The sequence below is a fragment of the Octodon degus genome, unplaced genomic scaffold, assembly GCF_000260255.1.
Source record: "Octodon degus isolate 3935 unplaced genomic scaffold, OctDeg1.0 scaffold00108, whole genome shotgun sequence".
NCBI lineage: Eukaryota > Metazoa > Chordata > Mammalia > Rodentia > Octodontidae > Octodon > Octodon degus.
In genome coordinates this window covers 711,121-735,431 of record NW_004524684.1, presented here as the reverse complement: position 1 = coordinate 735,431, position 24,311 = coordinate 711,121, and the positions used below count along the sequence as shown (strand labels likewise).

Sequence of the window (24,311 nt, the reverse complement as noted above, 5' to 3'; positions counted from 1 at the left end):
GTGCCTTATTTACAGAGATAGCAGGTTGTACCCTCCTCGAAACCTCCCTGATTCAGCCAGACCTGAGGCTCTGCATCTCACCTGTGACATCTGGACAAGATCCTAGAGCTGCTACTGACTCATGCTTTCTGCCCTATGAAATCACTACAAGCACACAGGATAGAGTGCGTCTTATAATGTCTTCCACAGAGTACAAAGAGACAGGGGAAGAGGCCAAGGAAATACTGAGCTGTACCACAATGCTAATTAAGTGCTCTACAAACACAGCTGAATACGCGTCACCTGGAAGCACTGGAGACCCCACAGGTACTGAGACCAGCAAGTAAGAAGGAATCCCCAGGGAGATGCAGGCATGCTTGTTCCCAGCTCTCAGGGGATCCCAATGTGCACCAGACACTTGGTGAAGGAAACAGCCAGCAGATGGAACCAGAAAATAGAAGGTAACAGCCATACTATATGCACTAACTTAAAACACACTTTAAAAAACAAAACTAGCTCTATATACTTTCATCTTAAATATGAATCATCCTTTGTCAGAGAAGTCTTTTTAATAATTAGATGTTCACAATAAAATAGAAAACTTTTCTGTTATAATGTGTGAACCTGTACCTACTGAAAAGAAAAGCAAACAAAAGGGACTGTGCTATCACCCAAGGATCTGCAGCACACTATATAATGCCACACATTGTTTTTCCTTCAAAGGAAAGTTAGGAGAAAAACATTTCATAAATTGTAAAATTTCACTAAGGGAGAACTTCTGTTTCAGAAGCAAAGCTAGAAAACTGAGTTCACTAGAAGGGCTTGCTATCACAAAGGGGAGGCAGAACCTGAGGACATATTTTATAATCAAAACTACTGCCAGTGGAAAACAGCAGAAATCTACAAGACTGCCCAAAGCAAGCCACCTGGACAGTATGACCAACAGGCATTTTTAACTCACCTGGAATTCCTTTCAAACACTGGAGAAAATACTTCAAAGAAATTGTCCTTTGCTTCACTTTTAGATGGAACTGAGTTATCAAAAGTAGGATCTATACTGTTAAATGCTCGTCTTTTCACTGGATCAGATAACATTTCATAAGCTGAGAACAAAAAAAAAAGACAGTAAGTGCCTACTGTATTCTATGAGAAGTTAATTTTGTGAGCTTTTGGTGTGGGAAATATTTAAGTAACAACAGTTCTAGCACTACTGGATAACTAGACTTAATACCATCTGACAGCAAATGACAAAATAATTTTTAAATAATAATGACTAAAGAAAGCAGATGGGGGGCCGGGGAGATGGCTCAGTAGGATAAGCGCTTGACTAGCAAACGCAAGGATCTAAATTCAATCCCTGGTTCCGCCAAAAAAAAAAAAAAAAGCAGATGATGCTGGGGAAAACAAAACTGCTAGAAAAATAACCCCAAGACTCTGGAAGGTAGACGAATCATAGTCTTCTTGAGCAGAAAGTAGCATTGAAGTACTAAGAATGTGGCTCAGTGCTAGAATGACCGCCTAGCAACTGTTAAGGCCTCAAATGCATTGTTTCTGAGAGCGAGCAAGAGAGACAGAGACAGAGACAGACAGACAGACAGACAGACAGAGATAGAGACAGAGAGACAGGCAGGCATCAAAACATAAAATCACATCTAAGAAACATTTAGATATAGTAGTTACTCATTAATTTGCTTAAGAAGGATATGACTATGTAAATTGTTAATAGCTGTGAGGTATACACTACAATATAATCCAATTCTTTTATGGCAATGCTAGAGACTGCAATCAGGGGCTAACATGCTAGGCAAGTGCTGTGCTGCAGAGCTGAACGTCAGCCCCAATCAGCTTCATTTAAATTCCCAAAACATCTGAGGAACGGGTTAGTATTGGAATATTGACCAATCTAAAAACATAAATCTAGGGGGCTGGGGAGGTGGCTCAGTGGAATAAGCGCTTCCCTGGCAAGCACAAAGGCCTGAGTTCAATCCCCGGTTCCGCGAAAAAAAAATAAATAAATAAAAAATAAAAAATAAAAATAAAAGATAAATCTAAAATGAAAAATTTCTCATCACTTAATACACCAAAAAGGGCAATGTTACAATTTTTCAAATGGCAAAAGATCACTAAATACTTCCATAAATTAATTGTAAAGAGAGCTTTCGTTCCCAATTCTGCAAAAAAAGGCTTTCGGTAAGAATCACCTAAGCGCAGTGGTGGCAAACCTATGGCTGTGAGCAGTGGGCTGTTTGTATCACTGAAAGCTCTAAAAGGTTCGCCGTCACTGCACTAGGGTGTCTGTGAAAACACAGCTGCTGATGAGTAGGTCTGGAGCAAGACCTGAGATGCTATTTCTAACAAATTGCCAGGGACTGTCATTTCAATGCCAGCTAGGGAAACCTCACTTTGTACAGTGAGACCATGGGAAATTAGCACAAATAACCTGTGTCAGAGGATGTTTCCTGTTACATGAGAAACCTCAAATATAAATAAATGAATAAAATAAGGGAGAGAGGACAGGAAACTGGAAGGTAGACTTCTGGAGATGGGCAAGGGGGGAAAGGAGAAGGGGAGAGGACACTAAATGATAGACAATGATCAAGTTAAGGTGCATCATGTACCAGTTTCCTCCAATGAGTCTTGCTGTCCTGTATTACTGACAGGCTAATAACAATACATGTCCTGGTACAGTGAAGTGAACCACATCATACATAGGAAACCCAACCCCAGTAATCAATCAACAAAAATCACTATTAGAAATTTCTGACCAGAAAGTATATCTTACCTTTAGTTATGCAGGTGAAGTAATCATTGTCCCCTTCTTTTATGGGTTCCCCAGCTGCTTTCCGTTTGTCTGGGTGATGTTTTAACACCATTGCTTTATCTACAAAATGAGTCTAACTGGTCACTTTAGGGATCAAAACTGAAATTAAGCATGGGCTAAATACAGACTATCTCTAAAATCATCATGGAAAATTTTTTTTCTTCTGAGGTAAAATATAAACTTATTAAAAATGTGAAAATTACAGAGCAATTGAAGTAATTATTTTATTAGCCAGATTGCCAGTACCCACAGACAATTATCCAAATACTTTAAAAATTGAGGTGTAGATCTAACAGAGATAGAGATCTCTGTTAGAATACCTTCCTGGTGGGCTTGAGCCTATGACTTCCATCCCCAGCAGTGTCCACGCATACACACTTATACCCACCCACCCACATCCACACTCGAGCACAGACTGAGACTCTATAAACAAGATGTACAGAACAGTGCAATAAAAAGATGGGGTGCAAGTCCAAACAGCCATTAAACAGGCGGAAGAGCTATATTTGCATGTTATCCTTTCTTATACAAAGGGTTTTCCTTGGAAAGTGAAGCTTTTCTAACATTTATTTGTATTCCAACAACAGTTCGTAAGCATTAACTTATGCTTAGTCTAAAATCATGCTAGCCTTTAAAAAAGCCAGTACAGATCTAAACTAATCTGATAAATTTCTTCACTGTTAGAAATGTTTCTGGTGACTTTCCTAATATGAGGAGTCATAGAGAAGGTTCTGAGTTTACTCACGGGCCTAAGCCCTCAGAGTACTCTAGACCCCAGTTCTCATTAAGCTGAACTCAGCCAAGCCCACAGCTTCTCTTGACTGCCCTTGACCCCTTTGTCCGTGCCAAAAGGCCCCACTCTTACCTCCTCTCACCTCCTCTCACCCCAACACCCACACTCCACAGCAGAGGGCAGATGTTCTAAGATAAAACACAGGACACTAATCATCTTTACCTCTTCCTTGAAACCTCACTAATCAGGTTAATGAATGTTGAACATATTCCTGCCGACCTGAACCACCAATGGCCTGTGCATGCCTGTCCCATTGGGCAGCTTGTACCACTGGTGTGCAAATGGTCTAATCACTTTATCAGTCCTTTTATTAATAAAATTACTTACAAGTCTACAAATGGGCCAAATTACTTGTACTTGAATTACTGCTCAAATATAAATATATTGTATGTAACAAGGATTTACAATAGCTCTACCACAAATTAGTGATTTCAAAATTTTAATGTTTTCCTTACAAAGCTGTAATGTGATGACATTTGGCCTGCTAAGTCATCGTGTTTCTTTGCATTACTGTGATCAAACACGGTCAGGTTTTACATTTCCTATGTCTTAAGCCTCCAGTGGGACAGCATGCATGAGCCTCAGTTTTCTGTATTACTGACAGGTTAATAACAATACATGTGAGTCAAGTGGGCAGGATGATAGAGTTCAAATCAGAGCCATCTGGCAGTGAGATATGAGTTACAGCACTATTGTGAATTTCTTAAGGAATTCTGTTCACAAGAATGCAAAAGCCAGTGCATTCAGGAACATTAAGGGGTGGTGTTTTATAAAGCATATGAAGACTTGGTTACAAGTATTTTCTTTCCCCAATTTTTAACTCTATCCATCAGAATAACACTGAAATGTCTGATAACTCTTTCTTTAGCAGCAGAAAGAATGATGTCAGCAAAGGCATAATATCAAAAAACCAAAGTAACTAAATGGGATTCCACTAAATATGGCTACCTGCATTTGTAAAGAGGGGAGAATATTTTTTAACAGCTTGCAACTGTATTTGTTTTGTTTTGGCTTGGGGTACAAGGGACTGAGCCCAGGGCTCAGAGCCACATATCCCCAGCCCTTTTTATTTTAAGACAGGATCTTACTAAGTTGCGGAGGTTGGATTTAAAACTGTGACCCTCCTCGCCTTGGGAGACTGCCTCCCAGAATGCTAGGTTGACAGAATGCTCTATCTTATCTGTCTTTCTCTCTCTTTCAGACACACATATAGATTTCTTATCCCTGAGAAAGTCTATGCATGGCACTTTTTTTTCCTCATTCTGAAGTAAAAGGACTGGCTTTACATGGGTATGACAATATAATAAATGCTATTAAATTTGTAAAGTTATATCTACATAGTATAATACTGTATACCTTTTAAAAAGAATACCACTTCCTATGCCAAATGTTTGATTATTTCCAAATAAGTACTTACGAGCTGCTTTTATCTGTCTTTGTGTAGCTTTGTATCTCACATGGCCAAGTCCAAGAACTGCATAATGATCTTGATTCTATAAAAACACAAAAGGGGGTCTGGTTGGACTTGGAGTAATAAATCCTCCTATTATGCTGTATTTTCCAAAGTGACACTTCCCCACTAGAAGTCAGGGGCAGGTTCTTTACAAAAAGGGCTCTGTAGTCATAGAAGTGAGAAAGGTAAATAGTTGCACAGCCTCTTTTCTTCTTTTTCGAGACAGGATCTTATTATGTACTCAGGGTTGGCCCTAAATGTGCTACCAGCACCAACTCTCTAAACACGTAGTGATTTGTATGCAAATAACCTAATAAAAGCTCAGAGAAATACTGTAACCATCCCACCCCCGGAAGTCCCAAGTTCACAAAAAACCATCCCTGAACATGCTGTGTCAGCCCCACCCCGGGACACACTGAGTCAGCCACCAAGACTGGGCGTGGTGGCACACCCCTGTAGTCCCAGCAGCCGGGAGGCTGAAAACAAGAGGATCACTATGAGTGCAAGCTGCATAGTGAGACCCTGTACCAAATACACTTTAAAAAAAAAGAAAAAGAAAAAAAGAAAACCATCCCTGGGCATGAAGTACCTGCCTGGGCCAAGACCCTAGCAATTGAGAAGCTAAGGGACTTCCAGAACAAGGGCTCCTTAGCGAGCTCAGAATGAGGTCACTACCATGTACAGAGGGAGAGGAGCTTTGAGGGGCCTGTTCAGAGAAAAAAGCCCACAGGGCTGACTGGTTTCCCTCAGTGCAGGGTTAGGCAGCATAGGGGGCTCCTTTACTGTGTCTGGCATCGAAACACCCTCCAGTCTGTCCACACTCCACCCTGAGCTGCTTCCTCCTTCACACCCCTTTTCCACCTGCTGACACCCTGCCCCTATAGAACTCAAACCTAAAGCTATCCCACATTCATCAAACTCCATGCACCAAACTTGTGCAGCATGTTCTATCAATTATGCCTCATAAAACTTAAAACTGTCCTACCAGAAAGCCAGAATCTTTCCCTCAGCCTACCTATACCTGAACACCTTCCCTCCCCAAATGAGAAGGACAAATTCCTCCATCCTTCCTTGACATCCTGAAATCAGCTCAGAGATTAGCATCTGCGAGCTAGCTCCTCCTCAGTTTCAAATGGGTTATTTCCATCAGGTAATAGATGCTGCTGTCTCTCAGCTGGGACTGCCTTTGCAGTCGGCGCCCACAGCTCTGCCATCACAGCTCAGCTTCCTGAGAAAGGCGCCCACGCCCTCGCCTCCCACGTTCCTTTCTCAACCCACTCCAGTCTGGTTCTGCTCTGACCACCCCGCCCCATGTGCCATGAGGCTGCCTGCTTCACATCAACTTGCACCCTCCCGTGACTTCAGTCTGGAACACTGCCTTCCTCAGGTTTCTGGGAAGTCACTCTCCCATGGCTTCCACCTCCCGGACCTGCTCTCTACCATCTTCAGTGACTTCCTGATGGCCCTCAGGGTCAGCCTTGGGGTTTCTTCTCTCACACTACAGGGAGATCCTAGGGCATCTTGGTCAGCCAATGCTGTGTTGCTGCCCATGTCCCTTGCAGACCTCTCCTCTGAATACCCTCCCCTCTGTCACCCATCCCAAGTAAGACAATGTCCTGGGTCACTCCCTGCTTGGCATGTTCTCTCCCACTCTTTTTTTTTGCGGAGCCAGGGATTGAACTCAAGCCCTTGAGCTTGCCAGGCAAGCACTTATTCAACTGAGCTATCTCCCCAGCCCCTTCTCTCCCACTCTTGATGTGCTGCCATATGCACCATCTCATTCACCCTCATTATAATCCCAGGAGCTGTTAGCAGTCTCACTGTATCAACAAGGGAAAAAGATGCTTAGATTCCTGGTAGCTTTTGCAAGACCCCAGTGCACTGAACAATCAAACCAGATTTCAATCCAGGCATTCTAACTGCATGGCATACACAGGTAGTACTTGCTGGCCTATATTCTTTCTCATGGCTGGTGTCCTTCTATTTCTCACAGCCTCTACTATCACCCATGTTCCAACAATGTCACACTGCCTTTTGGTCTATCTCTTCATGGAGTCACCAACCAATGTCTATCTTTGAGACAATTTTGCCAGTAGAACTCAAAACTCTGAAACAGCCAAACTCGTGACACATCACTCCTTGCAAAGTTCCTTATCCTGCATCCCAGTGTTGATCACTAATACTACGCTCTAGCAGGTCACCCAAGCCAGTCTTTTGAATTCCTCCCCTTGTTGTGGGCCAAGGTCACCAAGGCCTGTCAATTATACCACAACCAACCAACCAACCTCTTCCTCAAAACTCAGTCACAAATTTAGCTCAAGTCATCCACAGGCTTGAAGAAGTGGCATTCCATCACACTTATCTCACGGAACTGCTGTCATACATGCCTTGGTGATGGAAAACCCACTGGATTGTTGCCTGAGCAAAAGATTCAGACATTACATACCTTCCAGTCTTTAGGATCAAGTGTCTTTAGCATGGGAAATTCTTCTAACTGCAATTCTTCATCTTCTGATTCCTCTGATAACTCTTTCTTATCCTCCAGCTCCTGGAAAGAGGCAGAAGCATTTCTGTTTCTCCTCTTAACAAAAGCTTCAAACCATCTTCCCACAGGTTCAACTTGACAGAGTGCAGAAGCTGTGATGAAAAGTGACAAGATAGGTTTCAATGCACTGCACAGAACAGATCTGTTATAAGACAATCGTCTTTCTTATGACCTAAGCTCAAAATCATGATACCTTCAGAATGTAATTTTCAAACATCAACTACAAAAATAACTACTCATCCAGTTTAGATGAGTGCTTGCAAAAAATTGGCTAATACACTAATATTTAGTGTATTTCATGAACTCTTCCAATTTGCTGATGAAATTCTCAGCAAAGTTAATAAATCAAAACTTTTGGGAATAGGAGAGGATGTGAGGAATAGGAAGAAACATTCCAAAGTGCTTTACTTTTATACCAATGATGGGAACAAAGCAATAAATGATGTCACCAAGAGCGAGCCTAAGGAAAACAACAAAACTCTTCTGAAAATAATTCAAAGTATCTTAATTATTAAAATCTTGAACCAGACATGGTGGTGCATACCTATAATCCTCAGAACTAGGAGGCTGAGGCAGGAGGATCGTTAGGAGGGACAAGCCTGGGCTACAAAGTGAGCTCAAAGCCAGACTGAACTCTAGAGTGAGATTCTGTCTCAAAAAAGACAAAAAGAAAATCTTGAAATATTACCTCATTATTTTATGATGCACTAGCAATGATTTTTTTTTCTGTAAAGGACAATTTTTTACAAGCAGCTATAGGGGATCTACTACTTGGCATTGTGCTCTACTGGAACAAGCTCTGGGTCTAGGTTTTAGTCTAGGTCTGGCTATGTGCTAATCCCCTCTAATCTTGAGGGGATTCAGAGATGGTCTCAACTGTAAAATAGGAACAATATTTACTTCACACAGTTTCTAAAAAGAATGAATGAGAAGCATAACACACTTTGAAAATTATAAACTGAAAAGGCACTATGTATTACCAGGAAGTTGGAATAAATCACTGTATAACTGTATATTAGCAATTCAAAAATGAAAACCTGAGTTAGAAAAAAACCTAAATAAACTATGAATTTCATATTCTATAAAAAAGCAAAAAAAAATTTTTTTGTTTTGGTTCCAGTAATGAATAACTTAAATTGAAGTTTTTCCTTCATACCTGATGGCCACTGTTTTCTAAAAACTAACTTACATTTTATGTTTTCATTGGTTCGGGAGATTTAAGAGTTCTCCACTTTGCAAACGATTCAAACACCACGTCTGAAAAATAGTACCTATGCAGTGGGGGTGTGTCTTTAGAAACCAGCCCTTCTAGGTGTAAGGGTGCACACAGACACACAAACACAACACGGGCTATGGGATAAAAGCAAAGATCCCATTCGACGAGCACCTAAGGAGAAGGCTGCGGAAACCGACGAACACCTCTGAAACTGAAAAAACTCGCGTGTTCCGCACGCACGACTGTGCGGGGGTATCAATGGGAGAACCGCGGCCGCGGGGCAAACTCCACTCGCGGGCTGCCCGGCGAGCGCGCCCAGCCCCGGCGGCCCGGCAGGCACCCGCGCTCCGCGGAGGTCGGTGGAGCCTCGGCCGCAGGGCAGCTGCACGGCGACCCGCGCTGCACCGCCGGGCACGTGGGAGCCCGCGCGGCGGGGTCTCCCCGCGGGGAGCTGTTTCTGGCATCTCTCGGGCTGGTGACGGGTTCGGTTCTCGGTCCCCCCGACCCGTGAGTCAGCAGCCTGAGCACGGACCCGAGTGGGGGCTGCGGTACGGCGCCCCCCGACCTCTCCTTTACAAGCCGGGCAGGGCTCCGTTAGAGCAGGGGACAACGGGCCACCCATCCGGACCGCCGGGGTCCAGAGCAGGTCGCAGGTCGCAGGTCCCGGCCGGCCGGGGGGCGAGGCCGCAGCTGGGGGGCGCGGCGCTGGGGCCGGGGCGCGTACCTGAGGTCAGCGCGCGGGCTACGGCGGTGCCCTGGCCGTCGGCGGCGCTCGGCAGCAGCAGCATCTCGGCGCGCGGGCTCGGCCGGCGGGCGCAGCGGCTCACGTTCCCGGCAGGGGGCCGTCGGCATCCGCGCCAGTTCTACCGCCGGGTCCGAGCCTCGCGCCCAGCAGCTCCGGCGCCCGGGAGCCGGCGCATGGAGACGACTGGTAAGCACTTCCGGGATGGGTCTTTCGCTGTGCGGCCGCCAATCCCACCCCCATCGCCCGCGCCAACGTGTGAGGCAGCGGGGTTCCGACCCAGACTCGGATCCGGCTGGAGACAAAGGCGTACGAAGGAACGGTTCCTAGTGTCGTCAGTTTCCTTGGGAAGACAATTACTGTACAGTATCTCTCTTCCACATGCAGTTACGTAGGTGAGAACTTTTAAAAGCAGCTCGAAAAGAAAACCAAAATAATCTTGCGTGTGCGAAGATCTTAGTTAATACTCAACACAAACAGTGAAATCAACTTGTCATGGTTTGAGGTTTTTCCAAGGGGAACAATATAATACAGGGCACATTTTATAATATTTTATAAGGAATAACCCAAGAATCACATACAAGAAGTGCAAGAAATCTGTCCACACACTAAACACTAAAGAATCCAGCTGAGGGCTTGGATCCTAATATCTTACATGAGTCTAGATGAAAACATAGAGCTCATAACAATGCCTCCCACAAGTCCAACTGGCGGCCTAGAGCCCACAATAGTCTCCTGCAGGCCTTCTTTACTGATCTATGATGGAAAGGCCCAAAAATGAGTGGTAGAAGCTAGGAAGTCCATGCCACCAGGATGAACGGAAGCCAGGAAGCTATGTTCAACAAGCTCCCCCCAAAGTACCACAGCTATCCTCTGCAACAGTGAGGTCCTGAGGAAAACCAGTGGGACAAGCTTCTCTAGGAGGTTGGACTGCATCATCCTTCCCTCCAGAGCCGGGAAGTGATGCTCAAAATGAGGACAAAAGCTCTTCCGAAGCTCATCAGGAAAGCCAGTATGACAAGGTCCTCCAGCAGAACAGCCCAAGGAAACCAGCAGCTTCCAACAGCTCCATTAGCTGCTCCAAACGGTATTCCTAACAGCATACCGACATCTTCTTCCGTGCTGCCTATAGGCTGCTGGCAGCAATCCTCAGGTGAGCCTCCACACCCAGTACCATGCTCATTCAATTCAGTTGGGTTGATCATCAGCTGGCCACTAGACTGCTCCTTTATGTATCAGACTCAGCCTAACCACTTGTTTTTCAGCAGATGTATTGATATACATAAAAAATGAAGAGTCACTTAGGAACTAGTATTGATGATACATCCTTTTGTATATATACATCCCTAATTATGGATGTATTCCTGTGATGCATTTGGATATACTTTCTCCATAAAGGGAGCAACTAAAATTTGTTGTGTTACTGCTATTTTATCTGTAGTATCTCTTATAATGCTTATTTGGAAAAAGGAATACATTCGAGTTAGTTCCTGTTCCAGTGCCAACAATATGTTTACCCTTCTCTAAGAGAAATTTTTTTCCCAAGGTATTTCCAAGTACAGGACTCTAGGGTTTGGTTACTGTAAAACCAATTATATTTCTACAATTAGCTTCCTTCTATAGTAGGACTGAGATAAAAAACCAAAAACTTTCATGCAAAAGAAAACCAGTGCATGAAAGCTCACCTCTAGTAGCAGTGTCCTGTACAGATTCGGTTACAATGGATGGGCTTGAGGTGTCACTGTTCATCATGGAGCACTCACAATTAGCAGATAATTTTATAGAAATTTCATTTTCAATGTTACATATCTTGAATTTGTATAGCTGCACAGCCAAGTTCTCACTTCAAAATTAATATCCTAAAAGCTGATTATTTCCTCCAAAACATCTCCCTGGCCCCTGTCATGGTGCAGCCACTGTTAAAAATATGCCCTAAAGTGCAAGCCTGAGCTCACTGTTTTGTTTTTGGTTTGGTTTTTGGGACAAGATTTTGCTGTGTCACAGGATTCCACCTTGGTCTGCAGTCCAAGCTGGCCTCACACTCCTCCTCCTCCTGCCTCAGCTTTCTTAGTCCTGAGATCACATGTGTCACTACACCTGGCTTCCAGTGTCTTAATATATTTCCCCTCAGGCCTCCTCCCATGAAGCCTTATCTTTGCCTTTAAGATTTTTTTTTTAAAAAATTATAAAATACACATAACATGAAATTTACCATTTTCATAATTTGAAGGGTACATCTCAGTACAGCTGTACAGCTCAGTAGTGCTAAGTGTATTTGAAACTAATCTCCAGGACACCTTTTCATCTTGCAGAACGACACTTGTCCCAGATGCAGGCAACCACTCTCTCATTTATATTTCTATGAATTTGACTTCTCCCATTATCACATCAGAGTGAAGTCACACCTTATTTCTTTCCATGACTGGCTTATTCACAAGTTTGGTGTTTTGAGGGTTCATCCATATTGTAGTATCATCATTTGTTTTTTAGAGGCTGATTAATAGTTTGTTCTGTCCATATGCCACATGGTTTATTTATTCACTCATCTGAAAATGGATATTTGGGTTACTTTCACCTTTGGTCCACTATGAATAATGTACCTATGCGCCCAGGTGTACAAATTATCTCTGAGATGCCGTTTTCAATGTCCTAGGCAGAAGGATTTTTTTTTTTCTCAGAATGCCTTCAGGGCAGGTTTGGCTGGCTTGAGTTGTGGGGATCCAACCGCAGCAACCTGAGCCTGACTGCTTTGTTGAAGCAGCCACTTAAAGAACTGAGCTAAGGGGCAGGCCCCCTCAATGTCCTAGGATGTATATGTATTTATAGAATTGCTAGGTCATATTCTAAATCTATTTTTATTTTCTTTTTTGAGGAACCACACTTTTCATTTTTCTTTTCTTTTCTTTTTTTTTTTTTTTTTTTTTTGAGACAGACTGTCACCATGCGGTTGAGCTTGGCCTTGGGCTCACTCTGTAGCCCAGGCTGAGGAACCACACTTTTCCACAACCATCACATCATTTTACACACATAATGGTGCACACATTTTACTTTTCCATATCCACACTGGGTATTTTATCTCTTTTGCTTTATTTTTTTTTAAGATAGCATTGGTATTTTCCTAATAATGTTGGGTCTTTTACATGTTAACTATTTGTGTACTTTCTTTCCCCCACCCCAGTGTTTACTGATGAGTATTTAAATATATTAGACATGTCTGCAGCGTAGTGACTATCCATTGTAGGGAGTTGGTACTGGAACATAACACTGCATAAATCTTTTTACTTCCTCTCCATTTGCATGTCTTCTCTGGAGAAATGTCTATTCATGTTCTTTGCTCATCTTATTTATTGCTTTTTTTTTCCTTTCCCACCTTTTTTTTTTTTTTTTTTTTGTGGTACCAGGGATTGAACTCAGGACCCTGTGCTTGCCAGGCAAGCACTTATTCTACTGAGCTAGCTCCTCGGCCCCTCCTTGCACATCTTAAAAGTCATACTGTTTTGCTGTTGCGTTGTAGTTTTGTGTGTATTCAGGATATCAGCTGATTAGGACAGATGTGTGACCGTCTCTATTTGTAACTCTCGTCTCTGGGGTTTGTGCTAACACATCTGGCATTTCACAAACACTGTTACTTAGTGCCTTCCCATTCCTGTGCGGTGAAGGAGAACTAAAATTTAAAGATTACCCAAGATTGCACACTAAGTAAATAATTAAACCCGGATTTAAACTCATGGACTGAGCTAGAGCTCTGGGAATTGCCTAATCAGGAGTCTCCAGAGACCTGAGACTGAGATCGGGCGCCCTTCCCTGCTCCCAGGTGGAACCTTCCGACGCCGGCCCTGGGAGCCGGCGCGCTGCCCGGAGCTCTTCCGCCTGTCGGGCGCGGTGGAAACTGGCCGAGCCGGGTTCTACTTCCGGTGGGGAATGGAAAAGGGAGGGCACCGTCGGAAGCGAGGAAGGTGCTGCGTAATCACGGAGGAGCTGAGGCGCTAGCATCTCCTAAAATGCCCGATTACCTCGGCGCCGATCAGCGGAAAACCAAAGAGGATGAGAAGGACGACAAGCCCATCCGAGGTCAGTGGCCGGCGGGGCGCCAAGGAGCCGGGGTGGGGCCGGCTGGGGCGCTCCGTCCCGTGCTGACCCTGAGATTGGTCCGGGCCGACGGTCCCTGCCTCTCCGCCCCTGGCCCTCTTCCGCTCCGGTTCTGGCTTCCTCCCCTGCCCGTCGGAGTTCTTCCTCCTCCGCAGCTGTCGAGCGCGCGGCGCCGTCGGCCTCGCAGCCCCCGCGGCTCCCCGCCCCGCACCCCGGACCCCGAGCCTCGTTCCCGCCCCGCGCACAGCCTGACAGCTCGGTGCCGTCGCCCTGGAGCCAGGCCTGCGCGGAGCTTTCTTTAAAATCACATCAGTTTGGCTAGACAGGACGTTCACAAGGTTCAGAGCTCAGGATAAAAGGTGACGCTTGAAGTCTCCGGTCCTGGCCCCCGGCTTCTTCGTACTGGCGGCTCCAGTTGCCATCTTCCGTCTTCCGTGACGTGTCCTGTACCTGCGTGAATACTAGCACATTCCTCCACATCTTTCTATGTCTGAATTTATTTTGGAGATAATTTTATATCATGTAATCTGCATACTACCATGGTATAGGACTTTATGGGTGTACAATACTATAATATAGTATTTAACCAATCGTTGATAATACATTTAGATTTCTCCGATCTGTCATTTTTATAAAGCACATCGTTCTTAAGACATTTACCACATGGAGCGTGGGGTAAATTCTAGAAGTCGAATTGTAGTTTTGACGGTGCTAAATTACGCTCTGTAGAGACTATACCCGTTAACGCCTTTTCACTCACGGTGTGCAGAGGTGTACCCCACCGCTTTTGGACAGGGCTTCCTCCTAGTAACACTGCTTGTAGCCTCCTCTATGCTGTTTGCTCCTTTTCTCCCTCCTAAGTTATTTTTAAATGTAGAGTGTTTTAAAAATATCTTTCCCTTTCCCTTATTTTTCTTTTAATAACTTCAACCTCCCTTAGTTCCCTTCTTCACTGCCAACACACTCCTCAGAGAGGATTTCCTGTCTTCAACCCACTCTTAGGTTTCCCAGAAAAGAATTTTAATACACTGAAAACTTCAGGGGTACTCAGTACCTATTGCAAAGCTTCAGAGATTTAGTAGTGGACCTGTGCATGGTGATCTTGCTTGTCTAGGTATATGCTATTGTGTAAAAAATGTTAGTAAATATTTCTTGGGCACAGTTTATTTACATAGAAATTTTGTTTTTATCGTACTCGATCCTGACAGAAACGCTCTGAAGGTAACATTAACCTCTATTTTTTAGATGATCATACTAGCCTTCAGAGAGGTTAAGTGATTTCCCCACGGTTATCTGTAAGAGGAGTTACATGACCTTTTCAGGTTTAACACCCAGGTTGTTTCTTTTTTTTTTTTTTGTTCGTTTGTTTGTTTTTTTCCAGAACCGGGGATCAAACTCAGGCCCTTGCACTTGCCAGGGAAGCGCGATTGTTTCATTTTGAGGGTCTTCACTCATGTTGATGATCCTTGATTGGCTCGGTTGTGTTGATTTCCATCATTACTGCACTGCAGCTACCTAAGGAAGAGATCACTATTAGTCTTTCTTGAAGGATGAGGCTTCATTTCTAAAATAACAAACTTCCCATTTCTTCTCCCAGCACAGCTTTTGTTTTGTTTTTGTTTTGATAGACCATCTCGCTGTGTAATCTAGGCTCGCCTGGAGTTCAAGGTGAACCTCCTGTTTCAGTCTCCCAAATCCTAGGATTACATGCATACGCTGCCGTGTGTAGCATAGCTTTTTGCTCTTCAATCTTCCTTATTACCAAGCCTTAACCTGACCTGTCTGGATCTATGCTTCAGCCTAGTTATCTTTTATTTCCTGCTTCAGACTGTTGCATTTCTGTATGGCATTCTTACTGTCCCCATCTTCGCTTGTTGGACTTTTAGCTCTCCCCCCTTTAATTGTGAGAATGCCATTGTTTCTTGCCTGTTTTTAGCCATAGGCTGCCCATGTCAAATAAGTCACAAAAAACTGGTTACTTTCAATTCATCTTATCCTAAAAGCAGTCAGTTGGGAAAATCTCTCAAACTCCAGCCTATTTTCTTTCCTTTGTTGCCTAAAAAGACTGGGCTCCAGAGTTAGGAAGACCCAGGTTGAATCTTGGCTTTGCTTCTTACTAGCTGCGTGATAATGGTCAAATCACTTAGATTTGTTTATTATGTGTAATATGAAAATAATTATAATTGCCTCACAGGTCATATAAGATTAAGTAATCTTTCTGTAGAATATATCTGTGTTTAATCACAATGTCTCATACTACAAATATTTCAGTAAATGACAGTTGTTATTGTTTGTGTCCACTGTGTCAGTTTCTTCACTGCTTAATTATTATTTTTTTTGTTGTTGTTGGCGGAACCGGGGATTGAACTCAGGCCCTTGCGCTTGCCAGGGAAGTGTTTATTCCACTGAGCCATCTCCCCAGCCCTTCACTGCTTAATTCATGCTCACTTTCAGTTTGTTTTCTGAGCTTGGAAATCTGTTGAAATTGATTGGTGGTTGGTGTTTCCTTTTTTCTTTCTTGCTTTTTTTTTTTGTATCAGAAATCGGATTCAGGACCTTGCGCGGCCAGGCAGGCACCATGGTCCAATTGGTGGTTTAATTCCCACATCTTCAGTATTTCCTTAGTGTTGATCTTTGTGTTTTTGACATTAATGTTGCTCTCACTTGGTTCTCATACTTGAACTTCGTGTTTCTTCTTCTGTAACTGCTTCTTTTCATTATGTCCTCACATGATCTCTGTAAAGTTTTGTTTCTGGTGATTTCATCATTCTCATTTAAGACTGTCTAGTCTCAAATACGATCCCCTAATCCGTTTTTTGTTTGTTTCATGGTGGCACCTCAGTCCTTCTGGATTGCTGCATTGACATGGGCTGTATTGTTACGGAACTTCTGTGACAACCCTCAGGTTCAGTACTTTGTTAGGAATCCCAGGACTTAGTGTTCTGTTGTCCCTGTGATTGATTTAACAAAAGGCTCCAAAGCAAAACCATCAGAGACCAAAGATACAAGGGACATGAAGTCCAGGGGAAATCAGGGGTAAGTTTCTAAGGTTTGTTTTCTGGTAGGGTTACACGGGATGCTTCTGATTTTCCTAGAGCAGGTTTGACAATATGTGTAAAATATTACCACCTAGCAAAGTTTATTAAAGACCCAGAGTTTGTTAGGGGCTTGTCCTATGGACAGCCTCTGCCTTAACGCATTCCCAGATTTCACAGTCTCAGAAGGAAACTGCGTGTTCTACATAAACCATTTTTGTAAAGGTTAGGCACAGTTGACTACTTCTCAGTTTTGGAAATGGCAGGAGCTCTCCCAGAATCCATGTTTAAGGGTCGGCCTTATAAGCAGGCCTTTTCTGAGGGCAGCAGCCATGTCTACTCTGTTAAATTTTCTGCAATTTAAGTTCCAAATGCTACTGGGGAATCTCCCTTTGCCAGTGGTTTCTCTGTGACTTTTCTGCTTCCATAAAAAGGTGCCGCCTTCCTCCGAGGTACACAGGACAAGCCTGGAGATCATGGTGTGGTTTTTTTTTTGTGTGTGTGTGTGTGTGTGTGTGTGTGTGGAACTGGGGATTGAACTCAGGCCCTTGAGCTTGTTAGAGAAGCGCTTATTCCACTGAGCCATCTCCCCAGCCCCTGGAGATCATGTTTAATTCTTCTTTTGCTCAGCATTTGTGCTGTGCATCCCTCTTCTGAGGACTTTCTCCCCACTCTTTGCTTTCTCTGTATTGTCTCCTTACAAGAGCTTGTTGTGACCTCTATTTGACTTCACTCGTTTTTTCTCCACATCTTAGCGAGTTCTTCTCACATCCAGTTGGGCATGGTGTGGCCCTTATTAACCTGTGGCCTTCATAGGCTGCCTCACCAGACCCCTGGCTATGCACCTAACTTGCTTTGCACCCTAGCAAGTATGCCAGTGGCAGCTCAACTGATCTAGTTGCTGTTACTTACGCATGCTTAATTTGTTTCTACTCATGTGTAAATAAAATACTGTATAGACACATACATATGTTTGTTCATGGCTCTATTCCATAGAGAGAACAGAATTCAAAAGTGTCAGTGATGAGCCAAGGTTGCCCTTCTAACACATTCCCTGTTGAGCTGGTGGCTGAGGGTCTTGAGTGACACCACACTGCTGTCACCTCTGGATGAGTGCATGTTTTATGAATGGCTATAAAAGTGCGTGAGTGTTGATGTGACTACAGATTGACAAAGGTAGAATCCATTGAAGAGGGTTGAATGTAAATCACTTGAGATCCCGGATACCACTGTTAACATTCAGAATATTCAGAATACACCACTTGATGCTAGTCAACATTTGTTTTAAAGAATTTCTGTGTAAAGCACGTTATATGCATATTCTATATATTTAAAAATTTTTGTTTTTAACTGCTTCTTTCAAAATAGTACTTTGGGGAGGTGCTAGGAAATGAACTCAGGACTTTAATGCTTGCCAGGGCAGGCACTGTACTGCTGAGATATATCGCTGGCCCTCAAAACAGCACTTGTGGAAGAGCCTTCTATGTAAGCATTGTCATATGTTATTATTCTCAATGTCTGTGTTGCAATTCAAAATAAAAAGTGAAAAAGGATTGGGGATATAGTTCAGTGTGAGGAGTCAGGGTTTAATCCTGGTACTAAGAAAACAGAAAACCCAATTTTGAACAGAAAAGCTGATCAGCTTTCACTGACTCTCATGTATTTTATTTTCTCTTCTTTTAGCTCTGGATGAGGGGGATATTGCTTTGCTGAAAACCTATGTAAGTCCTTTAAATGTCTATAAAACATAGATGCTTTCTGTTAAAAACTATTTGGTTTTATCCTTCCAAATTAACTAGAAGATAACCTCTAACAGTTCATAGTAATCTGCACTGAAGTTCCCTAAAATTTCTGTATAGAACAGATCAAAAATTATTTCAGCATTCCTAACTTTATCCATTACTTTTATACCATTTGTTAATAAAGTATGGCTCTTTTGAAATATATTTGGAATAATAATTTACACAGATATTTATAACATTTAATATGTATCTGCATTAGCTCTGAAATGGAAAGTTTAAATACATAAAAATATTTTCCTGTGCTATCTTGCATGACAGGTTATCTGTTTGGGGAGAATAATTGGCTTAGAAATGCAGCTGAAAATGAAATTCTTCACAAGATTTGGGGCATAAAAACTGTTATGATTTTAGTTGTTGATTTATTGTTTAAGAAACTGCTGACATCCTAACTTCTCATTAACTGATTGTCCTCATCTAGGGTCAAAGCACATATTCCAGACAGATCAAGCAGGTTGAAGATGACATTCAACAACTTCTCAAGAAAATTAATGAGCTCACTGGTGTGTACTTTTTATTCCAGTTTTCTCCCTCTAGATGTTATGTGTTAATTATATTGAAAATGTTTAAGTATAGATTTGACTCCTTCATGAATTGCAGATCGAAAATATTGTTAACCTTTCTCCCTGTTAAGAAATTGTATCTCAGCCAAATGTGTTGGCACATGCCTTAATCTCAGCTCTTCTGAAATGCTGAGGCAGGAAGATCAGAAGCTCAAGCCTAGTCTTGGCAATTAAGTGACTTAATGAGACCCTGTCTCAAAATAAAAAATAAAAAGAGCTGGAGATGTAGCTCAAGGTGATGGCCTGGGCTTAATTTCTAGTCCTTCTCCTCTCCTTGCCTCTCTTACCCTCCCTTCCCTCCTCCCCCCACACGCAGGGTCTCATTTAATAGTCTTTTTCACTGCTTTTGGGCTTAATGCTCATACAACTAAGAAACAACACTATCTAAGCAATTAATGTTTCTTTTGATCAAAGCCTAGTTTAGTTAAACTCTAATAAATAAGTCAAAAGTTTTTATTGAATAAAAATATGATTTTATATTGGATTCCTGAAATAAGGCTATTGCCTGGTGCTGGAAACTTAACCTCTTGGTAACATGATAGATGAAGTTTTACAGTACTTGACTTATACCAAAAATGTCAAAATGGCACTGAAGTTTGGTTAATGATTTTCTTCAGGGCAGTGGTTTTTCTGCCAGTGTAGAGCCAGTTGTGATTCATCTGGCTTGAGGGAAGGTGACATCTAGTGCCACCTGTGCTGAGGTCGCAGAAGCTTGTTTTAGGACACTGTGTTACATGTCGGTGAATTGTGGTGCTTCTCTTCCCAGGTATTAAAGAGTCTGACACTGGCCTGGCACCCCCGGCACTCTGGGATCTGGCCGCAGATAAGCAAACTCTGCAAAGTGAGCAGCCTCTGCAGGTGGCAAGGTAGGCACCGTTCTTTGTGGGTGTTTTAGTTTTAGTTTTCATTTTCATTTTTTGTTCTTTTCTTTTCTTTTTTTTTTTGGCATAACCGGGGATTGAACTCAGGCTCTTGTACTTGCTAGGGAAGTGCTTATTCTACTGAGCCATCTCCCCGGTCCCTTGATTCACCTTTTCTTAAGACTTTCAGAGATAATATACTAGTTTGTAAATAATGCTTATTCCCAGTTCAGCCTAAATGATGCATTTTACCTGAGTATCTGAGTGCCTTCTTCCCCCATACTCAAGACCTTACCCTTATGAAAAGCAAAGGTTATTTTGAAAAAGTTCCCATTTGATTTTTAGTCTTTTACCTTTTGCTTAAAACTCTTGATAAAAATGTATATATTTTTTAGTGTGTGAATTTTGTAGTATCTTTTTGGTAGAAAATACAAATTCCGTAGAGTTCATTCCTTTATTTATTTATGTATGTATTTTTAGGACAGGGTCTGCAAGGTCTCACTACATAGATTGGTCTTGTAGTGATTCTCCTGTTTACAACCTCCCAAGTGCTGGGATTACAGGCGCATGCCACCATGCGTAGTCTCAGTCACTATTTCAGCGCTCCCTGGGGCGGGCCCGGCCGGCATGCCCAGGGATTGAACCCCTGGCCCCTGCGTCTGCCTAAGCAGGCACTTTAAAGGTTCACTCCTTTAGAGTATATAATTCAGTGGCCTTTACGGAGTGCATGCAGTTGTGCTCTGGAGACCACCATCTAATTCCAGCATAAAACCTTGCTTTCATCACGGCGACAAGGAGCCCTGCATTCACTGCCCTCTGCCAGGGCTCCGCACGCCCTGATCTGCTTTGTTTCAGAGTTTTCCTGTCCTGGACATTTGGTAGGAATGGAAAGACAAAGTGTATGGCCTTTTGTTTCTGGCTGCTTCTGCTTAGCATATTACAGAATTTCATCCATGTTGTAGCACAAATCTAAGCTTCATTTCTTTTTATAGACAAGTACTACTCCTGTCCATTTTCTCTGTTTTCTGAGGCTTGCTATTTGGTTAAGCCTGTTCTCATGTCAGTTCTTTAACCCAGCTTCCTTTAGTTCTTTGAAGATATCTGCGATACTAATTTTAAGTTTTCATTTAGTAAAACCAACATCTGAGCTTGAGGGACAGTTTTTGGTTTATTTCATGAGTTTTTCTGCTTTATTCGTGGTGCCAGGGAGGGGTGTTTCAGCAGTGATGTGGACAGTTCTCCTTAAATGTGTCTTGCCTGGCTGTGGAACACAGTTCTGTCACACAATTGCACTGTAAGGACGAAGTATTTGAATTGCAGCTCTCCCTGTGTGCACACCCTGGAGGCCATCCTGGTTTTCTGTACTTGTTGCTGTGGGTTATGTAGCAGCTTTCTAACATGCCTTCTTTTTTTGTTTCTGACTTGCTTCAGTAGACAGATACTGTAAATTCTATGATACATATGGTATATAAATTGATCTTCACCAAGTCATACAGAAAGAGTATACATTTAAGTAAAAAGTAACCACAGCAATAAAAAAAAAGTTTAACACATTCCCATTGACTTGAACCACTGGGGTACACACATGACGGTCCCACCGGGCCACATCTACCACTGGTGATACAAATAGATCTGATTGCTTTTATCAGCCTTTTTACCTTAAGGAACATGTGATGTCTGGTCTACCAAGTTGACACCTTTCTTTGTATTATTGTAATCAAAGACCATCTGAGAAGCGTTACGAGCTTCCCAGTCAGGTCAAATCAGAGCTGCCTGCTTTACGGTCCTGTCATGAACATGTTAAAGTATAAACTTAGGAAAACATTTACCATTGAATTTGATATAAGACAATCTGGCTGTCTTCTTACAGGAAAAATAGGAAAAGAAAGCAAGATACAAAGGGAGTATCACTAATACAGGAATATAATTAGGAAAGTTCAAGAACTTGTTAATGAGATATTTGAGTTCTGTTTTTAAGGGAAGGCATCATTTGAAAATGTTATGGCTTGGTACGGTCCCATGGGCCCTTGGGATCTGAGCTTTTGCAGTTTTTACTTACACTTGCTTTTCAGTATGGTGTCTGTGGGCAGGGGTTGTAACTCAATGGCACTGCGCCTGCCTGGCAAGCATGAGGTTGGGAGATCAATCCCCAGTACCAAAAACAAAACAAACAAAAAAATCACAGTATGCTGCTTACCTGGGAGAGTATGGTTACTTGAACACATATTCATGGTTTAAGTTCTTTACTTTAATCAAGCCTTTTGCTGTGTTAGGTGTACGAAGATAATCAATGCTGACTCAGAGGACCCAAAATATATTATCAATGTGAAGCAGTTTGCCAAGTTTGTGGTGGACCTCAGTGATCAGGTGGCACCTACTGACATTGAAGAAGGCATGAGAGTTGGGTAAGATTTCTTTGTACAGTAAAGAAACTTCTTTCACTAAAGATAGACTGTCACCTTCACACCCATGGCTTTCTTGTGAATGAAGGAGCAGAATACCTCGAACACTAAGAGTCTAGTAACTTAAGAGTCTAGTATCCTCTTTCTCCCTGGGCTTTCTGACAGCCCACCAACTTTCCCCCTTCCTACCCCCATATTACTCTTTATGAATAGCTTCAGATGTTGTAAAAGTCAAGTGCAGAATCCCAGACTTGAACTTCTAGTCTATTTAAGGTAATGTGGCACGAGTGGAAGAAGTACTTGCTTGAGCATAGCTATAAGAATTAGGTGAGTTGATGTCTGTAGAATACAAAATAGTCCGTCCAATACATTTTTAAAATCTCACCTTCTCCCTTGGTTAAGAGTAGATAGTTGCCACTTTAGATTGGGGGCTTCCTCTTAATGTGTTGTTTCTCTGTGTAATTTTGCTTGAAGTGTGGTTTAATGATGAAAGAGTAACCTTAAAGAAAATGTTAGTGAGTTGTTTTTGTTTTTAACTCCTTTAGTGTGGACAGAAATAAGTATCAAATTCACATTCCCCTGCCTCCTAAGATTGACCCAACAGTTACCATGATGCAGGTAAGAAACTATGGGAGAGGAAAGGATTGGCCTGTCTCTTAGTACAGTTTTTTCCATCCCCAAAAAATTTGAAAATTTTAACTAACAAACCGTTAATATATGAGTATATATCAGAGTGGCCAAAATATTAAAAATAATTTTTCAAATGAGAAAGTCTTTATCATAGCTCTTTATTTTACTTATCTCAGTGATGTCATAACAAATAATATAGCAACAGTGTAGGTCACTAAGAAATAACTCTGTTTTGTTGAAACTCTTGTCATAATATGATTCTTTCTTCATGTTACTGAGCCTGCAGGACAAGATGTTCACTAGTATTCAGAGGCCTTTGCCTACATGTCATCATATAATGCACCCTCATTTCTTAGGTGGAGGAAAAACCTGACGTCACGTACAGTGATGTTGGTGGGTGTAAGGAACAGATCGAGAAATTGCGAGAAGTAGTTGAAACCCCACTACTTCATGTAAGTAGCTGTATGTTGGATTTATATTTCTGTTTACAAAGATGTAACAATATTTTGTGTATTGTGCTTTAAAATTGCTTGTATGTTAGATAGCTTTTACATTTAATATTTTCCTTGAAATTTTTTGAGAAGGTGAAGGTGTGGGGAGAATAAAATTAAGAGAGGCAAGGAAAAAAGGATTAAATGGTCTCAAAAGAAAGATCTGTTACTTAGATTGACAAAAGAAACAGTTATAACCTCTAGCAGTATGTTAACTATATTGCAGGTTATTATACAAGAAAGTAACTGTTCTAGTGACATCAGGAAGGAAAAAGTGGGCCAGGGATATAGCTCAGTGACACAGCCCCTGCCTAGCAAGTGCAGGGCCCTGAGTTCAATTCCCAGTACCAAAAGAAAAGGAAAGAAAAAATTAAACTTTGGATGATGATGAAAAATTAGGACATTGAATACTAGGTAATGCTTAAACACTTATTTTTTAAAGCAAGGAAAGTTTTTTTGTTAAGACTAAATAGTAAAAGTACCTTTAAAAGCCATATTGCCTTATGTGTTGACAAGAATCCAGTTTAGATCGATGTCTTAAAATAAGTAAAATTCCTGTTTTAGATGAAGTATGTAATCTGTGGGCTTATAAACTTTTGATGTAGAAGTCTTCTTCCTTTATTGTGCAGGAGTGGTAAGTGTAGCAATTGTGTCTCTCACGCAGCCAGAGCGGTTCGTTAACCTGGGCATCGAGCCTCCCAAGGGCGTGCTGCTCTTTGGCCCCCCAGGCACAGGCAAGACCCTGTGTGCCAGGGCAGTTGCCAACAGGACTGACGCTTGCTTCATCCGAGTTATTGGCTCTGAGCTTGTACAGAAATACGTCGGGGAGGTAAAGTAAATCTGTTACAATCAAAAAATGCTAGCATTGTTAAAGATGTATACGAAAGGAGTGA

General features: G+C 42.3%; 2 protein-coding genes across 2 annotated transcripts in view; one reads left to right on the top strand and one right to left on the bottom strand.

Moving 5' to 3' along the window:
- Dnajc2 (DnaJ heat shock protein family (Hsp40) member C2) overlaps positions 1-9,755 on the bottom strand; it is a 21,197-nt gene extending 11,442 nt beyond the window's left edge. Inside the window, exons 1-5 of the mRNA XM_004639262.3 lie at positions 9,532-9,755; positions 7,493-7,683; positions 5,011-5,086; positions 2,762-2,860; positions 941-1,082 (exon numbers count right to left, since the gene is read on the bottom strand). Of these exons, the coding sequence (XP_004639319.1) occupies positions 941-1,082; positions 2,762-2,860; positions 5,011-5,086; positions 7,493-7,683; positions 9,532-9,595 (572 nt within the window). The 5' untranslated portion in view covers positions 9,596-9,755. The remainder of the gene's footprint in view (positions 1-940; positions 1,083-2,761; positions 2,861-5,010; positions 5,087-7,492; positions 7,684-9,531) is intronic.
- A 3,700-nt stretch (positions 9,756-13,455) lies between these two features.
- Psmc2 (proteasome 26S subunit, ATPase 2) overlaps positions 13,456-24,311 on the top strand; it is a 15,008-nt gene continuing 4,152 nt past the window's right edge. Inside the window, exons 1-8 of the mRNA XM_004639246.3 lie at positions 13,456-13,620; positions 18,357-18,394; positions 18,894-18,975; positions 19,802-19,901; positions 22,169-22,300; positions 22,843-22,915; positions 23,284-23,379; positions 24,083-24,247. Of these exons, the coding sequence (XP_004639303.1) occupies positions 13,551-13,620; positions 18,357-18,394; positions 18,894-18,975; positions 19,802-19,901; positions 22,169-22,300; positions 22,843-22,915; positions 23,284-23,379; positions 24,083-24,247 (756 nt within the window). The 5' untranslated portion in view covers positions 13,456-13,550. The remainder of the gene's footprint in view (positions 13,621-18,356; positions 18,395-18,893; positions 18,976-19,801; positions 19,902-22,168; positions 22,301-22,842; positions 22,916-23,283; positions 23,380-24,082; positions 24,248-24,311) is intronic.